At 29.6% G+C, this 17,500-nt stretch overlaps 2 protein-coding genes across 18 annotated transcripts in view; one reads left to right on the top strand and one right to left on the bottom strand.

The window, feature by feature from the left end:
- The first annotated feature begins 3,492 nt into the window (after positions 1 to 3,492).
- On the top strand, positions 3,493 to 5,666 carry LOC145183498 (uncharacterized). The gene is made up of 2 exons (XM_090075818.1): positions 3,493 to 3,634; positions 5,003 to 5,666. Exons 1-2 carry the CDS (start codon positions 3,629 to 3,631, stop codon positions 5,402 to 5,404), a joined length of 408 nt encoding a protein of 135 aa, XP_089931944.1. The 5' UTR covers positions 3,493 to 3,628; the 3' UTR covers positions 5,405 to 5,666.
- A 1,239-nt stretch (positions 5,667 to 6,905) lies between these two features.
- The window catches only part of LOC149876057 (uncharacterized), a 41,994-nt gene continuing 31,399 nt past the window's right edge, over positions 6,906 to 17,500 (bottom strand). For 8 of the 17 annotated variants that reach the window (XM_090075813.1, XM_090075806.1, XM_090075809.1 and 5 more), the window contains 4 exons: positions 10,523 to 10,549; positions 9,948 to 10,021; positions 7,631 to 7,789; positions 6,917 to 7,380 (listed from right to left, as the gene is read on the bottom strand). In XM_090075813.1, the coding sequence (XP_089931939.1) occupies positions 7,170 to 7,380; positions 7,631 to 7,789; positions 9,948 to 10,021; positions 10,523 to 10,549 (471 nt within the window). In that variant the 3' untranslated portion in view covers positions 6,917 to 7,169. Of the gene's footprint in view, positions 7,381 to 7,630; positions 7,790 to 8,795; positions 8,875 to 9,689; positions 9,742 to 9,947; positions 10,022 to 10,522; positions 10,550 to 13,366; positions 13,429 to 13,535; positions 13,571 to 17,500 lie in introns of those variants that run through there. The other 9 variants (XR_016448943.1, XR_016448942.1, XR_016448941.1 and 6 more) reach the window with 9 other exon arrangements.

Below are 17,500 nucleotides of genomic sequence, written 5' to 3' on the forward strand. Positions count from 1 at the left end.
AGTGCTGCCAGATTTTTTAGATCAGCAAACCAATATCTCTTTCGAACCAATGAAAGCTGGTTAGAAAAAATACCATCTGGCAACGCTTTAAACTGCCAAGTTTACCTTGGTTTCTTATAATCAAAGGTTTATCAAACGACTATTGCTTTTAAATAACAACTATCGTTACCCATAAGTTGTTTATCGTTACGAAAAACGATTAAAAAATCGTTGTCAGTTATTTAAAAACGAATGTCAGAATTATCGTTTTTTATCGTCAAAAAGCGACAAAAGCGAAACGAAAATTGGATGCTTTGTTTTTTCCGAACGTTCTTTTTAATTTCATTCTCCCTCCTCACAATATATTGAATTACGTCTGTTTTACAACAATGGTGTTGGCTACTTTAACTGTTATATTTATGTTTATGCTGACTATATTAGTTGTTTTATGTAAATCTTGTTATTTTACCCGTTGCTCTAATTTATGTTTATGGAAAAATAACACTGAATTAATTTTATCATTTACAAATAAAACAATTACAAGTTAAAAAGTATTTAAGCTTTTATCAACCTTTGTTTTATCCTTTCTATTTCTTTTATTTTCTTTTTTTTTTTATCGTTAAGTTCTTGACCGTTTTTGCTTCAGCTCATAGTCCTTATTAACTGATCCATATTTTTAAGTTCAGATTCCATCTGATAATCATGCTTTTGTTTTAAAAACTTATCGTCTAGGTTTGTTGATGGTGGATGTGTTGGTTCAGGAGGCAGTTATAAAGGTCTTAGCTCTTCTTCACTAAGAGTCTCCTCTTCTTCGTTTGAAGTGTCACTTGGCGTGCCACAACACCTTAAAATTATTCCATCATATCATTATCTTTACATCATCATTACATCATCAGGTTTAGGGTTTACAAATACAATATTTCAACATCATCACTCGATAAATCTGCCAGGAATTAAGGTTCAGTGGTAAACCTGGGACTTTTTGGATGTCTTTCGATTATCAGTTCTTTAAACCGGGTACTTCAGCGTTGTATAAGTATTGATGTTGCAGGGCGATAAACGTAAATTTATATCATTCATGAATAGTAACAAAAAAACTCATCGATTGAGTCTTACATTTACTCAAGACATCTGTCAAGAAAAATTTCCCCTAGTCTTATTATTATAGCTCATGCTATTGTTTACCTAAGACATTCAAAGCTTATTCTTTAGTAAGTAAAGAAAAAAAAATTCCAAGTAAAAACTTAGTTCTGCCTAAAAAAATTTTAAGAATTCTATTTAAAATAATTCGCTACTGCAGAATCGTTTTCCAGTGATTATAACCAAACCTAAGTTAAAGGTTAGTCAAGCGCATCCATGACTAAAAGATCATGCAAATCATGCTACTTTGGTAAATTTGATTACAAAATAAGTTTTCAAAAATGACTTGCCATTTAGAAATGTTGAAAGTCAAAATTTCCATTAAGTCATTCAAAATGTTACAAAAAGAAAGATATATTCCAATTTGTGCACAAACAGTGTCTGGCTCATTAATACCAAGATGTAAGAGACAAAGTCTGAAAAATTGAAGAAACAATTTTACATAGACAAAGAGACAATGGATCGGAAGCGAAAAAACACAGAAGAAATAATGTCATCAATGATAGCTCAGGTTGCAACCTGAGCTATCATTGATGACATTATTATATTGTCATACAGTGACAATTCAGTTTACAACCTGAAGCCAAATCATGATGAAAGTAATGTAATTATAAGCCTGGTGAAAAGTCTAAAACACATTTCAGTATTTTATATCACAATGTAGTTTAAGCAAAAGCAAAACTTGTTTCGACAATTTCGACTAATCTTTTGTGAACTTCCAATGACTTTTGATCCGGCATCAAATACTTGGCAGGCTTCAGGACAGATTGTTAAGTACTGGAGCACGTGTTAAACAATACATCATTTCCTCCACCCAAGATTTTTAAGGATACAACCTTTTCGAAATTGGAAATTATGGAACAATAAAAGTAATCCATACCTCAACTGCGTAACTTTGATTAGCCAAATTCTAGCTTCTCAACTAAAGTAGACGCAGCCCTGCTGCAAAAAGAGCAACACACTGTTAAATGAAGATTATTTCTCTTCTGAGTGAAGTCAAATATAATGTGGATGATGAATATAAAAAGAAACAACGGAAATCCTACAATATTGGTATAATAAACGCCTAAAATTGTCATATATTTTAGTCACTTCAACCACAAGTGAGATAGTATTCTTATAAAAAGTTAAATAGAATACAGATACTAGTGTGTATAAAAGAGATTACAATGGAGTTTATTAGAATATTGAAAACTGTTGATTAAGGAGTGCATGAATAACGTAAATTAATCTGATATTTACATTAATTTCACATATTTTTCCGAAGGTAAGGATGACGTGATTTCAATTAGTTGAAAGTTACAAAACAATCATTCTGTTTCGAATAAAATAAAATGATTTGAAGAACACTAACAAAATACACTTCAAATTATAATAAAAAAGAAATAATATAAATAAAGCTATATTCACGAGAACCGATTAAAAATTCTCAAGTGTTATAACATTTATTGAATAGAAATCGTGAAATCAAGTATATGATTTATGTAATAATATCGCTTATGATTGGTATAAATTTGTTTAGATGACTTCATTTGCTGCCTAATTTAGTATCGAGAAACGTTTAGGGACTTTGCAAGATAAGTACTTAGTAAAGTAAGATTTCCTATTCCGCCCTGATTTTCCCTACACGAGATGTTACGAAATCAGGCGTATTAAAACTAGAATTTGGTGCCCAAATAACATATTCTGGAGAGACCATTATTACGGATTTACGCAAACGTATTGTCAGCTAGTTCCAGATCCAAAGTTTTCACCCAAAAGCTATTTTTATTTTGTCGGATCTCGTTTTCAAGTGCAATCATTTTCAAAATGCTTTATCTTCAATAAAGAATATCTTAAAAATAATTAAAGGTAAAATTGAGTTTTCGTTGATGTCACAGTTAAAAGCAAAATCTAAAAGCGATAAATATCAAAAACTCTCTAAAGTTACTGTTCACCTTACTGAACAAAAACTTAGTGACATAAGGAGCAATTGCTTTTTAATTTCCACCACCATTTCCAAATTTTTTATTTTGTGTTTACAGGTCAAAGTTTCAAAATTTACAGCTGAGATGACGGTAAGCAAAAGTTAACGCCGCTGCTTATTCCTTTTATTTTGTTAATAGCTCAAAATGGTTACAACCAATCACTTGAGTAACGACATATTTTAATAAAACTAATTAATGACATCTTTAACGTTATTGTAGCTGTAACTATGGTCGGTTCGCCCACTACCTTTTTTTACGTGTTAGCGGACATCATTCAAAACAATAAACGTTTTATTTTTTAATACATAAGCAAATATTTTATTGATTAAAAATTTACTGATTAAAATTTTCTAAATTTAGTCAAAGCCATTTAAGAATCAATAAATGTCGGACCGTCAATTATAAACGTCAATATTGGATTGATTATTTTCGGTTATATAAAGCTTTTAAAAATAGACTAAAGGTGAAAAGTTACTCACTTATTCGTACATGTTTAAAAGGATCGGAATCGAACTAAAGTAATTCTAGGAAAAGCTGAAATTATGTTGGTACGTATATTTATGCTTTTATACTTTATCGGCGAGACTAAGGTAAAATAAGCCATTTCTAACTAAAGCTGTGCTCTATGAAAGAAAGAATGGAAAAAAGCAATTTAAAGGCGTTTTTCTTTAGTGCAAGGAAACCACTTAGCCGAAATGACGATAAAAGTACAGCAATAATTGCGCTCTAGCTCAACGTACCATTTAGAAACAAATGTTTTTGCAGGTCAAATAGCTACAGCTTAAGGGTAAACTGATCCATAATCAATGAACAAATATTGTCATTGGGTTAAAAATCAAGATTTTTTCGTTTTTCTATTCATCAAGCTTACTGGATTAGCCATTCAATGAATTCTGAATATACATCTTGTGGATTTTTTATTCAGAAATTAGATTTCAGAGTGTAAATTCTGACAAAAAAGTCTTATTCAGACAGCGCAACATATAAAAAAATCATATTCTTTTTTAAAAATCATTTTTAAGAGAATCTATGCATTATGTAAAGAAATGATTTACTGAGTGCGGAAGAAAGTTCATACCGTTTTAAAAAAACCTATTACTTTCACAATACAAATACATAGTAATGTCAATCAGCAAATAACTGCTATTAGAACTTACCATTTAGCTCCATTTAACGTTATACAAAGTATATTCATTACAAGCGCAAGAACCTTTTTTTCTTCGCTTAATAGCTAAAATAAACAGTGGCTAAGCATTTGAGGTAATTTATAACTAATTTATCTATTATTTCTATTAAGGGATTGTTTCCACAGTTCCACCGTTATTGAAAGTAATAACTTCTTTTCTTTTCTTTGTTTTTGCCTCAGGTTGACCTTTCTAACTTATTTTCTGCAGCAAAAATTTTGACGAATTACCAACTCATACTGGTTTTTCTTTCAATCACCCAAACCCATGTCTTTTTAAACTTTATAAAATAAACATACTAGTCTATCTTACTGAAATGAATATTTTCTACTGAAAAGAGTTAAAATAACTTTAGTACTTCAAGAGGGGGTAGGATTACCATCTGACTGCCTTTACCACACATCTATCTGTCAATTTAGGCCTACCACAAAGGTTTTAGAAATAAATGTTAAAGTACATGATAGGATATATGTATGCTATTGTCTAAACTGATTAACTTATTTATGTTTTAAAAAGAAACCATGTTTGTTTTATTCACGCTCATTTACCACAATGTTTCCTACTGTTTAAATTATGACCGAAAATAAGCAAACTTGGATTAGTTATTATAATGCTTCATTTGATAAAGAGATGAATTTCCCTAAGAATTTGCAATATAAAAGATAAAAACTTATACATGCAAATAAAAATTATAATAATCACAAGAAAATATATTAACTTATTCTGTTTCAGACTAAAACATTCATTGTATTTTTGGTGTTGCTGGTGTGTGAATCAAACAGTAAATATCATTCTAAAAATCGTGCAGCTGTAAGAGTATCGTTTCTGGCTATAAATAAAAATCCTCCACATGGTGTTTCAGTTGAAATCAAACAAAATGGAACAGCCTTTGACGCTATCCTTGCTGCTGGACATATTAATGATTGTTATAAAATTAAGTACAAAATGTTCGGGGCTTTGGGCGCATATATAACTGAAGTGTGCGACGTCAAATTGGACGACACTAATTCGTATTATTGGTTTTTTTATGTAAATGGAAAAAGAGCTCCAGTCGGTGTTTCCAGCTACATCATGCAGAACAATGATTACATAACCTTAAGCTACGAATATTGGAATAGCACAAGTTCTCACTAATAGCAGTTTAAGTTTAAAAAAGAGGGTTGAGACACAAAAACAAACTAGATAGCAGCAAGACGGCGTGGTACTTCAGTTGATGTTTTGTTTTAAATGTTTATAAAATTTAATTTTGATTTAAATTTTTTAATAACAATTTTACTACTTTTTAAAAGATTTGCTTGAGCTAGAGAGTTTGTAAGAAAAAGTTAAATCTCTAATCAAGCTCAGTTTTTTTTGTTTCAGAAATTTTTTTCAGGGGCATAAATAAAAACGTTTTTGGTATGTTCAGTTTGAAGAAACTTTTGAATCCAGAAAAAAAGAAAAAAAAAAAAAAAATCGAATCTTTGAGGAAGCTTTGCAATTGTTTGTTTTGCTGAATAGTAAAAAGTTATAGCAAATCTCTAGTTTACTTCCGCAGAATGGTTGGTTTTACCAAAGTGTAAAACTTTACTAAAGTAACTAATATATATTTGCTTTACACACCAAAGGTTAATTGAAGGCCCATATCATTCAAAGCTATGTGTAAAACGGACCCTAAGAACGTAATTTATCTGATTTGAAAGTAAATAAATAAAATAACCATAGTCATTAGCTTTACTAACATAATAGCAATATATCATGCTTTATAAATTTATGTATACAAAGTTAAAAAAAAATCTATAGACTTATTTAAAGTTATAAGATTCTAAGTTTGATGAAAAACAACTTTGAGATCAACATACCTCAACACGCTAACCACTGAATATTTTCAAACACATTCTACAGTATTTGTACGGGAATATTCTTGCGTATTTTAAAAAAGGCAAAAAATAAAAAACATAAACTTTTAATAAACTTCAAAAAGCAACAGACCTGCCATTCATTTTATTAGGTGCTTGGTTGACTAGTAAATGGCTTTTGCAGACATTTTGATGTCATTTCTACATTGAAGAAATGACAGGCTAAAATTGCTCTTTTCTGCGGAATGTAGGAGAAAACAGGCGAGAGTTTTGTCCATAGGGTGATTTCCAATAAAACGAACAATTAAAACTCAGGTGTATTAGGACCGGTTTATTTAGTAAAATCTGTAGTACTCCATTAAGTACAGTGGTTGAAAATCAATGTCATCAAGATTATACAGTAATCTACACGTGAAAAAGAATTTATAATAGCTTTTCTCCAGTAGTTAAAGTCAAAGTAATATGCAATTTTTAATAGGTAATTTGTACTTGAAAAAAAACCATGGACTGCAAACATATGAAAAAATTTTTTGGTGGTTGCGTTAAAAGGTAGAAAACTTAGTTAACAATTGTGGCATGTTATAGCTGTTATGTTATCATATAGTATTTTATATTATGTTATGTTATAGCAATATTTTCTAAAAGTGAATTATCTATGGCTGAGCTCATACAATTGGTTTAGAAACTTAAAATTTTTTTTTTTGGAAGAGCACTATTAACATGTTTAGGAACTAATATTACAGACAGTTGAAGTTCCCAAACTTTTTTGATTATCGGCCCGATAAATCACATTAGCTCTAAAACTTGTACCTAACTCTTGCATTGAAAATTATTGATCTTTATCACAACAAGGAAAACAGCATTTTACAGTCATAAAATCAACGTATACCACGCTTTTTTTTTATAAGGCTTTATATCATCGCATAATGCGATTATTTCAATAAAAAGGATAAAGAAATATTAAAAAACAAAACAATCCATTTTTTTGTAAAGTCATTTCTTCAGCTTTTAAGAAAAAATTGTGCTTGTGTCACTAGTAAGCAATCCAATATTATTTTATATATTCATGGAATAATCTTTTTTTTAGTTGAGTAATCCTTTCTTTTATCCAACGTAGATGGAATAAGCCAGTAAACGTAGGCGAAATTAAAAAAACAGCAGAGGGATAATACGAAAAATACGAAGTATTGATTGAATGGAAATCCAAGTCCATGCCGTTCAATGTTCGATAAGGACCATGAATAAGCAATCCCCAAGATTGAAGGTCCTATCGCCCTTTTAAAAAAAAATCTCAATATTTAATAGCAACAAAAAACTTTACAATAGCCTAATGCAAAAACCACCAACAAGTATCCTTAACCTTTCTTTTGTTAGTTGGTGGTATTCCCTCCATCATTTTATATATATATATATATATATATATATATATATATATATATATATATATATATATATATATATATATATATATATATATATATACACACACACAAAATAACTTCATATATTTACATATTCAAGTTACCTTCCAACAGAAGATACAGACATTCCAAACCCATTGATTGTTCCAATAAGTTCAGGTTCAACACTGTTTCCCAAAAGTATATTAACAGCTACGAAGCATACGTTATTAGCAGTAAAAATAGAAACCTGAATGACCACAAGAAGAATCCATCGTAAAACGCTAAATAATTTAAAAGTAATAATTTGATAATACATGTACCAGAGGTCTATGAAAATATTATCAAAGTAAAAGTAGCAATAATGCAATTGATATTTGGATGGTGTTATGCAACAGTGCAGTTAAACCATTTTTTAAAAATGGAATACATTTTTGATGGGGTACACTATATTGAGTAAACTGCTGATTTATAAATTTAAAAAAATGCTTTTTTTTCATTATTGATTACACAGGTTCTAGCGCATAAAATGTTAAGCAACATTTAGTGTATTGCCGTATTGGCATTTAGCAAGTATTATTTCGCCAGTAATTTTCTTCTAGTGCGTTTAAAAGTCTCTTTTTGCTATTGCTTTGTATTTTCTTTTTTATTTATTTATTGGTATTCATGATTTAACAAGCGATGTCATTTTTTTATTCAAATTTAAAGATTTTCTTTTTCGTAGATTACTATAGTGACTAAAACTTTGTAAATATTTGAAAGAATTTCTCAAAACACAAATATTTTCTCTCAAGATATCTTTTTGATTTAACCATTATTATAAAACGTGTATTTCAGGATATAATCCAGACTGTTTAAAGGGATATTGCTTTTTAAACTGACAAAAAGAAAATTGAGTATGTATTAGAATCTTCTGATTTCCGTCAGCTGCAAAAAAAGTCTGATCAAAACAAACGTTACGTAACAGCTAATGGAAAACAAATCTTCTAGTAAAGTCTTTACAATAGATTTTAAAAAATTTGAAAAAAACTTTCACATTCCTAAGGATAGCATTTCATCGCGTACGATGTTTTAAAAAAAAAAAGTTACCGGTAGAGGAGAAAAACTTGAAAAAATTTAAAAGCTTGAGATTCACGTTGGCAATTTTGATCATAAATACTTTGAGAAGATAAAAAATGCTGCAATCTGGGGCACACAGGAAGTGGTATCTTACTTTAAAAAAATTTCAGAGCATATCAAGGCTTCAGTAAAAGAACTTATGATGTTGTGCGATTCTTGTAGAGGACAAACCTGCAGTATTCAGCTTGTTCTTGTTTTGCTGCATATCTTCGGTATCTGTTGTCAGGACTCACATCACTTCCGAACGACTCTGAAGTTGGAGTAAAATCAGTATAAAAAGTTTCAAAACGCTTTTATACAAATAAAAATTGTGGTCTTGTAATGGAGAATGTAGAACAATGAGCAAATATCTATTAGGCGCATCAAAATGCAAGTTTTCTTCTCTATCAAAAACTTAAATTCCTTACAAACCTAAATTCCTTACAAAACCTAAATTCCTTACAAGCGAAAACATGACCGAAATAAAGAATATTATAAAATAAATTTAAATAAAGAAGAAAGGTGATAAATAATAACGGGTGGATTATGATAACGAAGCGTAAACAGTGAGCATACTTTCAGTATGCTCACTGTTTACGCTTCGTTATCATAATCCACCATTCTTACTATCTAATGAAAAAGCGTTATCTATAAAAAAAAGTGAAAAACCTTAAAGTCTTTTTTTATCATCGGTAATTACATTAGAGTTTGAAGTTGATAATGACGGCTTTGGTTTAGTTATTCATTTTGATCTTGAACAAAGTGAAGAAGAACAAAATGAAAATACAGAATGAATACCTTAAAGTCTTATCCACATTACTTTTTTAGATACTGTAACAGTGTTTTGTTTTTGTTTTTTTTTGATAAGGATCAAATGTATTTTATTTGTATTATTTTCATTATGTTCTTTAATAAAAATTGCTGATGAAAAAAAAGATATTTAAGAGAATTAATTCGTTGTAGTAATATCAATTCAGTATCAGCGTACAATAAAAGAATAAGTTACGCAACTTTTTTTTTTTTTTAACATTATAAAAAATGAGCTAATTGGGATTTTGTCCCATAAAATATATTTTATCGACTCACTGTTCTATGATGAATTCTTTCATATAACAATAAACATGCAGTTCTTTATTTTCTAAAAAAAGCTAAACATTATTGCGAATCATCCGGAAACAACTCTGATGTGGTTGATCCACAATGATGCATAACACCAATCATTTATATTAATAAGGATAACAAGTATAACAACTAAAAAAAAGCAACATAGTATATTCTAATAAGTTAAAGTAACTGTGTAAAAGAAAAGACATTTTTAAAACTTCAGTTAAGCAAATAAATTACTTGTTATTGACTAATGCAGACGTTGGTAATGTAGGAGCTGCACATCCCAAAAAAATGATGCACCCCATAAACGACTATATATAGACAAAAAACAAATAAATGAAAATAAAAACATGGACGTAGACATTTAATTATGTTTATTTTGTTTTCAATATAACATCGAGATAAAACGTTCTTATAAATGAAAATGTTTCGGAAAAATAATTTTAAAGATTAACTACTAATTTAAACACTTCGAATTTTTTCAAAAATACTTGTAGAGAAATAATGCTACATGATATTAATGGTAGACAAGTTTTAGTGTATCAATTTTTATAGGCTCTTAGAAGTATTTAAATGAAATCCAATATTGCAATCCATTTTAGTAGTTTTTATGAAAAAAAGCTTTTAGCTCAGTTTTTGATAAAGTAAATTGTTTCATGAAATTCCTTTAACAATAAAATTCGTTTTACCTTTTAATGTTACAAAGACATAAGTTTTAATAGTTGTTCTTTAAACTGATATCTCAAAAGTTGCTTTTTAAATAACTGAGAAATTACTACAAAACAAAATCCAAGTAATTTAACATGCCAAACCTTTTTCGCTCCAAACCAGTACAACAGCTAAAAACAATATAAATTAGGAAAAGTAATAGATATAACAGGCAGTTAATAAAATAATGAAATACAAAGTTATAAAACTACATTGAATTTATCTGACCTTTGACTATGTTTTTATCTTCACTCAGTTCAAATATTTCTTGTTTTGTAAAAAGTTTTAGAGGTATATATTGATATAACAGGGGGATATACTGATCAACAAAATTTAGATTTAGTAAATTTGTAACTATTGGGTGAGATTTTTTTTTACTTTTAAAATATAATCATCTTGTCCTCTAATTTTGTTCCAATATATTAAATAATAAATGCAGACAAAATATGAGCTCAGTTGAACAATTTTCAGATATAGCTTAGTAATGATGAAGTTTCCAGCATTCGATTGTCAGACTCATGGAGTCATATTCGTATTCTTTCATTGTAAAAGTTATTATGTAAACTGTTGACTGGTTGAGTTTCAATATTTTGAATGTTATTGCAGCAGAATGACAATTCAGAATGTTTTCTTGATTATTTTGGCAATTCCTTATTATCATAATAGTTTATTATCATAATAGTTTATTATCATAATAGTTTATTATCATAATAGTTTATTATCATAATAGTTTATTATCATAATAGTTTATTATCATAATAGTTTATTATCATAATAGTTTATTATCATAATAGTTTATTATCATAATAGTTTATTATCATAATAATTATTAAGTTTGAAGAGCTGAATAACTGATTTTAATGTTTCAAATTAATGTTCTAAAACTCATCACTCAATATAGCTTATAAAAATAGCCTTCTTTCTTTTAAATAATCTAAAAAATTTTTTTTAGATTAATTAAAAGAAACAAGTTCTCAAAGCCAGTAGTGTCTTAGGAACTTTGTGACTATTTTAATAGGCAATTGGTGTTATTAAGCATGACTTTTAGGTTCTTTCTACATCACGATATTGAACAGCAGGAAACCATGAAACAATTGTTGGCTGTTACTATCAATAAAATATTAATGGCTTTCCAGAAATCTTGATATCAAAAATGTCTAACTAAACTCGAGAAGACATTTAAAAATTGGCGTTCTCTCTAAAAAAATGACTAGATTAGATATCTTTTTGATGTAGCTCTTGGCAATACTCTGAAAATGAAATTAGTTTGTAAAAAGATAACAAACTTTAATCAGCGCAGGAAAAAAAAAGGATGATGAGTATTGATGGCTCGAATAGATGAAAAGCCTGTTGCTGAGATAAGAGAGAAATCTAAAAGAGACGAGAAAATGCTTGTTGAGCAACAAGTCAAACAGTTTTCAGATTCTGCAGAGGTAAGTTTAAGCTGTCGGTGTAGATAACTTTCAGATACCACTATATAGAACTAATTATATTGGTTCTGTCTTTTTAGTTTTTATGAGAGCCACCTCTTCTCCTGCGGTTCAACTCCAGGAATACCGAGCATTTATAGAGACAACCTAAATTGAAATTGGGATTGAAGAGAAATCTAATGAAAGACACTAAATTTGCTATGTCTGATGCAATCACATCATTAAGATAGTAATTCTCAGTGCTACCTTTATCAAAAAAGTGCAATTCAAGTTACCCAGAGCAACGCATCATGCTTGCCGAATAAGTAAATTCATTTACAGTAAAAAAAAACCTTGATGTTCTAGGCTCAATTTAATAAGTGTCCTGTTGAACTTTTTGGCTAGGCTTTATTTTTTAGCAAGGCCATTAACCTATACTTTTATGGTTACTGCAATGCAAATTGAAGAAGAGCATGATAAATACCATACCAAAAGAATTACATTCGCACAGGATTCTTTTAAAGACATGAAGATGAAATATTTATCAGTAGGAGAAAAAGGCGGGAACTAGCTCGCTCCATTTTTAGACCATGTACTAACCATAAAAACCCTATCAATAGAATTATCTTTTCAGAAGTTAAAAACTGTAATTGCAACAGAACAACCAAATGTTTATATTGCAACCATATAAGCAAGCATTAAGACATGGATACAATTTAACCATTTCTTAGCCCTGAAAGGGTTAAGGCGCAGTGCGCTATAAACTGTAACAGAACTAGCAAGTTTTTCTATTGTAAGTGCTTTTTTTAAGTGATGACCATTAAGCAACCATTAACTAATGGTTAACTTTTATGCATGTTTGTTGAATTCTAAATGATTTTAAAAATCATTTAAATAATTTTTGTTGTAGCAGGAAAATGGAAAAGAAATATTCAAGATGTAAAAAAATAAGGAAATGAAACTATTTCTACGAGAAATGAGAAAGAAATGAGCACTTGTACTCCATATTGGACTTATTCAGTATCAAAAAAAAAATCTGTTATAAAAATGAGAATACTAGAATGTAATTGAATTGCGTGAAGAAACTATTTACGGCGGATTTGATTGACGTAGTTTATTTGATATGATGTAAATATAGTTTAAGCGGTTTATTTTATGAGCATATTTGAGGTTCTTTGTATAGTATAAATTGAAGGAAAACTTTTTGTAAAAGGAATTTTAAGGAGAAGAGAAAATGTAGAACTGAAACGTTGTGTTCGCTGCGAGAAAACAACATAGAAGAATACAATCTAGACTTTGTTTAATTAAGTGATGTGAAGTTAAATCATTGTGAAGAAAATAAAGGTGCAGGTTTATTTGACCTTAACAAATTCAAATAGGCATATGTATAATGTAGTAGAGCTTATATATGATAACATGGTAAAGTAAGATGATATTGTTGTAAGTTTGTTCCGCACTACGTCATTAGAAATATTAAATCTGAGATATGTTTGTGTTATCATTATATGCATTGAATTGTATACGAAATGTTACTCTTACATTCGCCTTACTTCTCTAATTCTTAATGTCCTCATATATTCTGAAAATTCATCTGATAAATCCTAAAGAGAATCACTAATATACAAGAAATCTACAGTCACATAAAAGAGTTTTTATAAGAATTATTTAAGATCATTTTAAACAAAATGACACCAACAAACTTTATTACTGTATCAGGTTCTTTTGCACAGTCTTCAAATATATCTAAATATAGTAAATAAACTTGTATGCAACCTCTTTATTTTGCATATCTAATATTAATCTAACAACAGCTTTTTACAAATAAAATAATAAAACATAGTTTCCAATAGACTCAGTAAAATAACTTAAACACAGCTAAATAAAGCATCCTCTAGGCAAGGAGTGTTAGTCAGTTTATTCTCAAAGACTTGTTTTTGAAGTAAAAATCTCAAGAGATTGATTAACTATGATATTACGAAGAAAACTTAAACTCAACTGCAACTGAAAACTCAGAGCATGATCTTTTTTTAATGAGCTTAGAAGAAGACTCATTCCTTTTGAAAACCTAACTGTACCTTCATGTGAACTTGAAATTGGTTTGAAGAGTTCAATAGTTGATGTGAAATGGTAAAATAAATCTTCATATTGCTGCGAATAACTACTTAAAGTAGCTGATGACAAGATATCTTTCTGTAGATATCCATAAAACTGTCCTAATGGTATAGCTACACTTGAAGATATCTTTCTGTAGATATCCATAAAACTGTCCCAATGGTATAGCTACCCGACTCAATCTTTTGGATAATTTAAACAATCGGTACCCGAATGTTATTGATACTATCGGTACCCGAACCCGAACCCGATTACCCGTTAAAAAAATAATTCCCAAACAGTTCTGTCGGGTATTCCATGAAAATGTCCATTTTGTTAAAAATTAATTGATATTTCAAAAAAAAAATTACCAAATTGGAATATTACCGTAATAAACGCAATAATTACATTTTCATTTGGCCTTTTGGGAGTTAAACAAAATTTAATTTACTTCCTCATGCTATTAAAATTACTTTATCTCATTCTATTTGCAATGCTCAACTCTGATTAGTTGCTACGAAAAATTTGAAGTAAGCAAAAACCAGCGAAAGCGATCGTTAAAGCATCAATGTTTTTTTTAGAATTATTTCCTTTTCCGTTTCTTGAAATAATGTTAGAAAGGTTGTAATTTTAAATTTTTGAAATTAAAATCGGACGTGCGTAAAAAAGCAAAATATTTCGAAAATGTTTGCTAGCCAGTAAAGTGCTCAGCCAACGCAAAGTTTAGGCGATGTTGATACTGAAAGCAAAGAAGGTAGTGAACCTGAAAAAGAAAATCCAATACTATCTGAACCAATATTTCTGAACCGGATGATCAGCCTCCCAATTAAAGCGAAGCCTAAAAACCAGGTAATTCATTGGCAATTAGTTTAATTTCTTTGCTTAGTGCCTGTAAATTTTACACAGGGTGCTGATTGCCTTCAAGAATTGCTAAAAGATGAAAAAAATCCAGACAAGTAGTCTACCTGGTTGCCAACTACTTGAACCGTTTTTAAAATATGAGTGAAAAATCATTTAAAAATATTATTAGTCAAAAATTGCCATGTAACTTGCTGTAGTCTACTTTTGTGTAAGTTTCCAATCCACCATTAGACGTGCCAATTGTCAAAAGTTACATCTAAAGTTGTTAATATAAATAAGTGCTACAAATGATCTGAAGTAATGCAGTCAGTTGTGAATAATTAAAAGAAATCGGAGTAATTTGGAATAGTTGCGAATTATTCCAAAAATGCAAATAAGTGTAAATATTAGGACACGAAGTCAGTAAATATCAGTTAAAGTATGAATAAGTCTGACTATCTGCCTCAAAGTCAATCTTTTCGCCCATTAAAGTCAGAATTTTTTAGTTCTCTATTTTTATTTTTCAAACCAATACGCAATGGTCTTTTGAGCTTTATTCAGCCAAAGAAAAAGAAGAAGAGTGCGATTGGATTGAAAGGAGAACTTTTTGCCCAGGTAAATGATGTTGAGGCAATTTCTGCATGGATGGAAAGGCAAATAAATTTCTGGGTGGCAAAAGGGAACGTCTATCTAATTCTTTCTGAGGCTGTCTTTGCTATCCTGAGCATTCCTGCAAGTTTAGCATCCTCAGAGCGCTTGTTCAGCACTGACAGTCACGAATGGAAGAAACCGCATCCTCTGAAGACTGAAAAACTGATCTTCATGAAACGCAACTACTCTCAGTTTGAGAGAAAAATGCTGCTCAATTATTGCTCAGAAACCAAAAGCTGTTCATCAATTCCAAATGAGTATTATAATATTTTTTACAGATTCTAGTGAGGAGCTGAATGAGACTATGAATGATGTTAATCACTCGTTGTGTTTAGAAGTCTAAATAACGTTGATTAGACAGTTTTACATTGATTTTTTATATTTTAGACAAATGATTCGCACTCCGTAGTAATAAAATTGTTGAAGCACATATTTTATATAATTATATATAAAATATATTTACATCAGAGATTTATTTAAGGAATGAGATTTTCAATTAAAAAATAAAAAATGCAAGCAACAAAAATAATTGAAGAATATATATCTGAACTTAAATGGAACAGAGACATATTTTTTAGAGACCAAATCTATACTAGTGTGCACTAAAAACAAAACAAATCTATGTATATACTTAGAAAAGATTGAAATAATGCTATAGATAAATTTCCAAAGTATATCCAAATAGATAAATTTCCAAAGTATATAAACCAACATTTAGAGATTTAGTTATGTCTTTGAATTCGAATGCAGTTTAAATCAATATGCTTGCTATATCTATAAATGCTCAGCAGGGTGGTTCATCACTTAATGGAAAAAATAAATGTTTAGCATTTGTTGTCCTAAAGATTGCTTGTGTTCCTTCATCAATTTAAGTAATGTATACCAAAAATTGAAATATTTAAAGCCTATTTAAGATTGATATGATTTGTAAGAATGTCTGATATACCAATTTTAGATTTTTGTATTTTTTCATTTAAAAAAAGTTTTAATTTTTCATATATTAAATAAAATTTCAAAGTTGATTGACTATATAACCAATGTTTCCAATCAGGTATTGTTTAACATATCTTATAATAATGTAATATCCAAATCACTTTAGTTTGTAACCTATGCTAATCATACATTGATTTGTTAATTTTATGTAATTCCTACTTATCATTTATTCTTATATATTCTTATATTTTTTTGTATTTTACGCTTATTCTTATTTCTCTTGTTGAACTTTCTTCAAGGTTTGAAATTGAAATTATGGCTGAAAAAAGATCAACGTCTGAAGTGTAGTTTATTGGTTTGCCAATTAAAACACTCTTCACTGCTCGGCTGCCTTCGAGGGAGACAGCCTTTAGATGCTTCTTTTCCAGGACCAAAATCTTAGATAGCTCTCGTATAAATTAAAAAGTTTTCAAAACTGATTTTGTAGAACTCTTCAACCTTTCAAGTAAGGATGCACACAGTTAAATGAAAAATAAAGATAAAACAATTTTAAGAAAACAACAAGATGATCCATTGAGCTGCAGTAAGGCTGGAGTTGATCAATCTTTGGCAGCAAACAAAACTCAAAAGAAACTCAGAAAAAATCAAGTTTTTAATTGGACAAAATATTCAGAAAATTCTTTTCTAGTCAGCAATAGAATGTACAACTGGCAGTGGCTCTAGTTCCTCAGAATGTGGCCATGGTGTAAAATAACAAATCATCCTCTTCTAATGACAGTTAAAAAAAAAAAGATGAAGGCATTTCTTTCTCCAAATATTTTTCCACCCCACTTCCATTCTTGTCACTGGAAGTGGGGTGGAAAAAATTGTTAGAAAATCCTTGAATTGTTCGAGGAATAGGCGAGGATCAGGGGAAGAACAGGGTAACGGTTGTATACGTGCTCTTAGGGATTGACAGCTAGAACGCATGTGTGTGAACTTCACCTAGATACAATTTGTTCGAAAACATGGCTAAATATTGATGCCTGTACATTTCTTGAACAGAAACTTAAAACAGATCTTGTGTGGATTTCTTTCAGGCATCATGTTTTCCAGTATTTTCACAACAACCGTTGGAATCAGTGGAGGGCGGAACTAAGAAATTTTATCCAGTTTTAA

Source organism: Hydra viridissima, unplaced genomic scaffold, assembly GCF_058129835.1.
Source record: "Hydra viridissima isolate aposymbiotic clone 2 unplaced genomic scaffold, HvirCarnegie_v1 scaffold_49, whole genome shotgun sequence".
In the NCBI taxonomy this organism is placed as follows: Eukaryota; Metazoa; Cnidaria; class Hydrozoa; order Anthoathecata; family Hydridae; genus Hydra; species Hydra viridissima.